The sequence below is a fragment of the Bison bison genome, unplaced genomic scaffold (assembly GCF_000754665.1).
Source record: "Bison bison bison isolate TAMUID 2011002044 unplaced genomic scaffold, Bison_UMD1.0 scf7180017864468, whole genome shotgun sequence".
Lineage (NCBI taxonomy): Eukaryota > Metazoa > Chordata > Mammalia > Artiodactyla > Bovidae > Bison > Bison bison.
The window spans coordinates 2,947,050-2,954,512 of NW_011495029.1; the positions used below are offsets into that span (position 1 = coordinate 2,947,050).

General features: G+C 42.5%; 1 protein-coding gene across 2 annotated transcripts in view; it reads right to left on the reverse strand.

Moving 5' to 3' along the window:
- Positions 1 to 7,088, reverse strand: part of FGD4 (FYVE, RhoGEF and PH domain containing 4) — a 227,555-nt gene extending 220,467 nt beyond the window's left edge. For both annotated transcript variants that reach the window (XM_010860576.1, XM_010860579.1), the window contains exon 1: positions 6,481 to 7,088. In XM_010860576.1, coding sequence (XP_010858878.1) covers positions 6,481 to 6,757 — 277 coding nt within the window. In that variant the 5' untranslated portion in view covers positions 6,758 to 7,088. The remainder of the gene's footprint in view (positions 1 to 6,480) is intronic.
- Positions 7,089 to 7,463: the final 375 nt, after the last annotated feature.

Consider the following 7,463-nt stretch of genomic DNA (forward strand, 5'->3'; position numbering starts at 1 on the left):
GAAAACAACATAAACATCTCCAGCAGAGCTCTTGAGTGACCAGGTGCACTGTCAATGAGCAGTAATATTTTGAAAGGAATCTTTTTTTCTGAGAAGTAGGGCTTAAAATATTCGGTAAATCGTTGTACATGGATGTTCTGTCATCCAGGCTTTGTTGTTCTATTTCTAAAGCCCAGACTGAGTGGATATAGTATAATTCTAAAGAGTTATAGGATTTTCAGAATGGTAAATGAGCAATGGCTTCAACTTCAAGTAAGTAGTTGGATTAGCCCCTAGCAAGAGGGTCAGCCTGTGCTTCAAAAATTCAAAGCCAGGCACTGACTTCTCTCTAGCTATGAGAGTCTTAGACAGCATCCTCCTCCAGTGAAGGCTGTTTCATCCACATTGACACTCTGTTGTTTAGTGTAGCCACCCTCATTAATTATCTGAGATAGATCTTCTGGAAAAGTGGCTGCAGTTTCTATGTCATCCTTGCTATTTCACCTTGTACTTTTATGTTATGAAGATGACTTCTTTTCTTAAACATCATGAACCAACCTCTGCTTGCTTTCAACTTTTCTTGTACAGTTTCCTCACCTCTCTTGGCCTTAACAGAATTAAGGAGAGTTAGGGCCTTGCTCTGGATTAGGCCTTGGCTTAAGGCATTGTTGGGACTGGCTTGAACTTCTATTCAGACCATTACAACTTTCTCCATATCAGCAGTAAGATTGCTTTGCTTTCTTACCATGGGTATTCACGGAAATAAGACTCACTTGATTTCAAGAAGTTTCCTTTTGCGTTCAAAACTGGCACAAGGGCCTGTCTTTCAGCCTGTCTTGGCTTTCAACATGCTTTCCTAACTAATTATATCTAGCTTTTGATTTAAAGTGAGAGGCATGTGACTCTTCCTTTCACTTGAATGCTTAGAGGCTACTAGGGTTATTAAATGGCCAAATTTCAGTATTGTGTGTCAGGAAATAGGGAGGCCCATGGAGAGGGACAGAGACAGGGGAAAGCCCAGTTGGTGAAGCAGTTAGAACACATGCATTTATAGTCTTTATGGATGAGGTTCATGGTGCCCCACAACAATTACAACAGTAATATCAAATATATCACTGTTCACAAATCACCATAACAAATATAATAATAATGAAAATGTTTGCAATATCACAAAAATTATCAAAATGTGACACAGAGACACAAAGTGAGCAATGCTGTAGGGGAAAAAGTGCCAAAAGACTTGCTTGACACAGGGTTGCCACAAACCTTCAGTTTGTGGGGGAAAAAAAAAAGAAAAAATACACAGTATTTTTGAAATACAATAAAGCAAAGCATGCCTATAAAACCCTAACTATACTAAGACCGAATCCACATGCCCAAGAAGCACAGAAGTAATGGCCTTGAGCCAATTTCTAATTCCTACCCCAAAAGGTTCAAGTTGTCTTCTCTGTTACCAGTTGGATCCATGACCCTAAGTTTTTCTCAGTAGAGGAAAGGAATGCAAGCAAAAATGTAACCATGAATTAAAACTCTCTCAACATTCCTAGGTTCACAAGTTTACGTGGCTACTCACTGAAAGACGACTGACTACTCTTTAAACTGCTCTTGACCTTCCAAGAAATAAGAAAACTCTTCCTGGTTCCTGTTCCTCTGAAGGACTTTTCTTATTTCAAAGTCAATCTTAAGCAGCTTCTAAGAATAACTGATAAGATCACCATCACCACTTTATTATAAACCTTTAGATAGTTTGCCTAGATCATTGTTTCAAATATAATATGCATTCATTATTGCTACAAACAACACTAACCCTAACATATGTGAAACACAGTACTTGCACGGCGCTTCGCCTCCAAAGCCCTGAGAAACCTTAAGAACTAGTATTATAAGCATGTGAGTCCTGGAATCAGAGAGACCTGGTTCAAATTCTCTTTAGAAGATTAGACTGGTTGTAGAGCACTGAAACTTGGTTTTTCCTTTCCTCTAAAATGATAATACCATCTATCTTGCAGTGCTGTCATAAGAATAAGTAAAACACAAACAGTCCTGGTTCACAACCAGCATTCAATAAAAACAATTACTCTTACTGTTTTGTTTAGTCCCTAAGTCATGTCCAACTCTTTTGTGATGCCATGGACTCCTGCCAGGCTCTTCTGTCCATGGGATTTTCCAAGGCAAGAATACTGGAGTGGGTTGCAATTTCCTTCGCCAGGGGACCTGTCTGACCCAGGGATGGAACCTGTGTCTCCTGCATTGAAGGCAGATTCTTTACTGCTGAGCCACCTGAGAAACCTACAGTTACTCCTACTGCTATAACCTGAATCTTCATCCCCCCTTCTCCAACAAACGTAAAATTAGTCCTCAAAAAGTGCACAGGATATTGGATTATGTGTTGAAAAAAGACCCCTGGGTTGGGAAGATGCCCTGGAGAAGGAAACAGGCTACCCACTCCAGTATTCTGGCCTGGAGAAATCCATGGACTCTATAGTCCATGGGGTTGCAAAGAGTCAGACACAACTGAACCACTTTCACTTTCAGGAAAAATCTGCCTTCCATCCTAACAAGGGTGAGAACTGGAAAAAGGAAATCTACTTATAGGAAGTCTGCACATCAAATAGTGTGGAAAGCCCTTGACCACAAAGGACCCAGATGCTGAATAAATTACAACAGATATACTTTTAAATGCATTGCTGAAATCATAAGAAAACAAAGGAAATTCCTAAGGACAAGAGTAAAAAAGAAAAAAAAAAAACAAAACAATAAGCCTAAACCTAGGTGGTAGAACCTAGAGCCCAGGAACTTCTGCTCTGGCAGGACAGGACATGGGTCTTGAGCTTGTGAAACTCAAAAGGGACTGAACCTGGAACCCACATTGAAGGAGTTACACCTTGGAAAAAAGAATGGCCTAGGACTTCCCTGATAGCTCAGCTGGTAAAGAATCGGCCTGCAATGCAGGAGACCCTGGTTCAATTCTGGAGTCGGGAAGATCCCCTGGAGGAGGGATGGGCTACCCACTCCAGTATTCTTGGGCTTCCCTGGTGGCTCAGCTGATAAAGAATCTGCCCACAATGCAGGAGGCCTGGCTTCAATCCCTGGGTTGGGAAGATCCCCTGGAGAAGGGAACAGGCTACGTACTCCATTATTCTGGCCACGATAGTCCATGGGGTCGCAAAGAGTCAGACAAGACTGAGCCACTTTCACTTTCAGGAAAAATCTGCCTTCCATCCAAGAGAAGTCTGTAAACCTACACCAAACCTAAGTGGAAAAATTCATGACAACAATGTTGATCTTCCCTCAGCAAACTTGAGCTAAATTTCGGAGAAATGCTTGGCTAATCAAAGTGGCCATGGTTGGAAGTAGAAGCAAATATATTTTCTATAGAAAATCATCTTCAATAAAGATTCTTCAAGATTCTCATAAAACTAAGGAATAACTGAGGAGATAAGCTACCTTCAATGATATTCAATAGATAAACTCTCTCTCAACCCCAAGGGCTTTGGATATTCAGACTATGGAAAAGAAAAAAGGGAAAACTGAAAAAAAGCTGGACCAAAACAAAAACACATGCACACACACAAAATAAGAAAATTTTCATTCTGCTGTGTATATAAAATATACCGTTAAATATATATTTTTACCATAATGGAATTACATGCTTTATGTGAAGTGTGGTAAGAGTGCTGCCTTTAATGCCAGGCATACCTGAATTTGAAACTAGCTAAACAAGTACTAGTTTAAGTTCCAAGCAAGCTAAGTAAAACTTTCTGGGCTTTAATTTCTTCAGCTGGAAAATGAGCATAATACTCCCTATCTACTAAAATTGTTGTGAAATATATTCGCACACATACATACTTACACATACTTAACTGTGGTATCACAAACCACAGTTCTTAGTACAGAAAATGCACTCAATAAATAGTATGAACATCACAGGAGAAGGATTTTCATTCATTCAAGAAATAATTACAGTGTCTCTTACATGCCAGTCCCAGCGCCAGACTTTTTGGAAAACAGATGGGATAATGACTCCTTGTTATGTGCTGTATTGCTTGTTTTGTGTCAGACATTCATCAATATAAGCTTACTTTATCCTTCCCACAATCTTATAAAGTTCTGTTATCTCCACTGTCCAGATGAAGAAACTGAGAAATTAAAAAACTTGATTCAATTCATACAACTGGCAGTATAAGGACTTGAAATTGGGTGCTATATGACCCCAAAGCCTATGTCTTAATTTAATTACCTTGTCTTCTGTCTTTTTCTTTTTTAGAAAAAACAGAGAACTCTAAAAATAATGGCTTTCACATTCATAGAATATAACATAACATCATTAAACTGAATTCTCTACATTCTTGACCTTTCAGTTTTTGTTCCTTCTTCAACAGAGAAAGTAACATTTCAATTACGAGTAACATCTACTACATATGCAATGGGTCTAAATGTTGTAGTTTTCATTTATAAATATTTTTCTAGGTACTACAGAGTAAATTGGCATTTCTTGGAAATTTAAACATGGTTTACTTTTTGATGAGGGGAGGATCTTACTTATATAATGATAACAGATAAAACTTAATAGGGAGGCAGATAAGACTCAAAAAAGGAAGCAATTTCTAAAATGTTTTCATCTCACCAAACTGAATAGTTTCAGACTACTTTGCAAAATATTAGATCACTCTCCAACAGATACTACAGATTACACTATGGTAAAGACAAACAATTATTCCATACAGTGATTAATTTTCAACCTTGAAAATAATGGCAACAAAAACTTTTGAGTTCTTTTAAACAATACTGAGACAGCCTAACAGATCTAGAAAAGTTATTGCAGGTTCTCCCCCTCAATTAAAAAAAAAATGTTCTGGATTTTCTCCTAAGGAAAAAAGAGAATAGAAAAGAAGAAAGGACTCTTCTAAAGGCACAGCTGCCTTGTAGAAATGGTTTACAGACGGCTCATTCCTACTTCTAGGAGAGAAATTCATCTTCTGTTCAGGGACTCAGAGTTTGAAACTAAGCATGTGATTTTAAGTAACAGTAATTTTAAGTAATAATGATGTAAAGAAACTGGATCCCTTTACCCTCAAATTGAAAACTGCTGATGATTAAGAAATCAAGTAGCTCAAACAATTTAAAAATTGATAAATAAGTAACTCCAAAACAAAGTAATGAACTTTCACTTAAAATGGAAGAAAATCCTCTTCTATTCATTTTAGAGTGACTCACATCTAAATCTGGAAGAGATTTTAGAGGTTATTTCACCAGTCTTCACTTTGAAGATAAGGAAATTGAGAGCTAAAGCACTGTGATTCAATTACCGATCCCCTGGAGAAAGGAAAGGCTACCCACTGCAGTATTGCAGCCTGGAGAATTCCATGGACTGCATATGTATAATCCATGGGGTCGCAAAGAGTCGGATACGACTGAGCAACTTTCACTTATATATTTTCTCACATCATTATTTCTTCCCTTATCTAATGTAGCTATAAATTTGTAAGTCATCATCCATCATGTTTTTTTGCCCTGTGAATACTACAGCTTCAGCACAAGGACAGAGAAAAATTTTTAAGTTCCGATACTTCACATTTAAACCATCATAACAGCTTTGCTTAATAAGAATAAAATGAGTGTAAGTGAATAAAAGAATTGTTATTTCCGCCATTCAAATAAGGTTTCTGCCTCATAACTGGTGTATATACAAGCCATCTCTGGTTTTTGCACAATAAGAGCGCAAAACGGGGGGCAGGGACTTTAAAAAAAAAGTTTCGCAATTCAAGAGAAAAATCCCTGGTGTGCCCTACATAGATTTCAAGCCTGCCTAGGGAGAACAGAATGCCTTTAAAGAAAAAAGGAGAAAAACTGTGGGCTGGAATAGGTCAGTCTGAGGATTTCTTCCAAGACTAACAATCAATGAGAATTCAGAATTCAAAATACCGCATTACTGATCATCTTAATTTAACAACACAAAAACACAATAAAATTCTATTTCTTGATAGTAAGAATATGTTTCCTTCTGAGAGATCAGCAGTTTTCCACACTCCAGCGTCTTTTTCAAAAGGGAAAACTGGAGCATTCGGGATTGCTCGTCCGAAGTCACTCAAACACGAGTCCGCCAGACCAGGGTGGATCTAGCCTGCCGCATTCATTGTATTAATCCTTCACAAGGTCTGCCCGAAGCAATTTAGAGAAAAAAACTTAAACCTCAGTATGTAGAAAACAGGTCTTATTAATTCCTAACCAAACTTTTTATTTTTAAGTTATCCTTTACTTCCGGAATTCCCTAGTAAGTGACCTCCAGGACAGGTAGATCGGCGCCAGGCGCGCTCCCGCGTAGGACTTTTGGGGGAAGGGTGACAATTAGCTAAGTGGCTGGGCTGACCGGCGCGGGCCCCCGGGAAGGTCTTGGCGCCAGCGCCCAAGGCTGCTGCGGACCCGACGCACCTGCCAGGCAAAGGCGGTCCCTCACCTGCGACAACGCCCCCGCCCACCATTACCTCCCGACACGCTTACCTGGGGCGTCTGCCGAGGCCTGGCCCCTGGACGTGGCCGACTCGGCCCAAGCCAGGTGCGACGACGGCCGACTCCAGGGCCGCGGGGTCCCGAGCGGCAGGTAGGAGGGGTTGGACTTCCGCCGAATCGCCACCCGCCTGAAGTTGTAGTCGCCCTCGCCGCTCATCTGGCCGCTTTCATTTGCGGCTCGGCGCCCGCTCCCGCCCTCATCCAGCCGCGAGCGCGAGCTCGGCGGGCACCTGAGGGGCGACCTGACCCAGGGGGGCGTCGCTTGCATGACAGGCTCCGTGCGACTGGACAGGGGTAACGTTCTGCTTCGAGTCGTCTGCAAGTGTCTCCGCGTCCCTTCCTCCCAGGACGTGCAAGGCCGCGCCGCGAGTTTGGCTCCGACTCCCTGTGCGGCAGCCGCCACGCCCGAGTCTCTGCGGCTAGCGTTCTCACCTGACGCCGCCGCTAGAGCGGCGGGTTCTGGCTACCGCCACCCACTCCTCTCTGGATCAATCACCGGCAGACCCCCAAGAGCGCCGACAGCTCGGCCTGTGGGCGCCACTGCTGCTGCCGCCTCCTCGTCTCTCCTGGGCAGTAGCCCAGGACGCGCTGTGCCGCCGGGAGCGTCCCGGGCAGCTCCGCCCCTCTCCCCCGCCCCCTCCAGCTTCTTTCTCCCCTCCCCCGCCACTGGCCGACTGGAGCCAAGGGGGCGCTCACCTGCCGACGCAAACCTGGAGTGTTCCGAAGGTCAGCCGTGCTCACCGGTGGGGCACACGCACTGGGCTCCGGAGGAAAGAGGAGATCATAACAGCTACTCTGAACTCGGTACAGCGCCTGCCATCCTCGCAGACGCGTAAGACAAGGGTCACACGTGTGTCTCAAGACGCTACTGAGCCCTTGATAATGATCTTACTTATGTTGTAGAGCTACCCAGTGAGGTAAGTATTTCAGATAAGGAAACCAAGATGCGGAACTTATACTGGGTCACTTAGTAC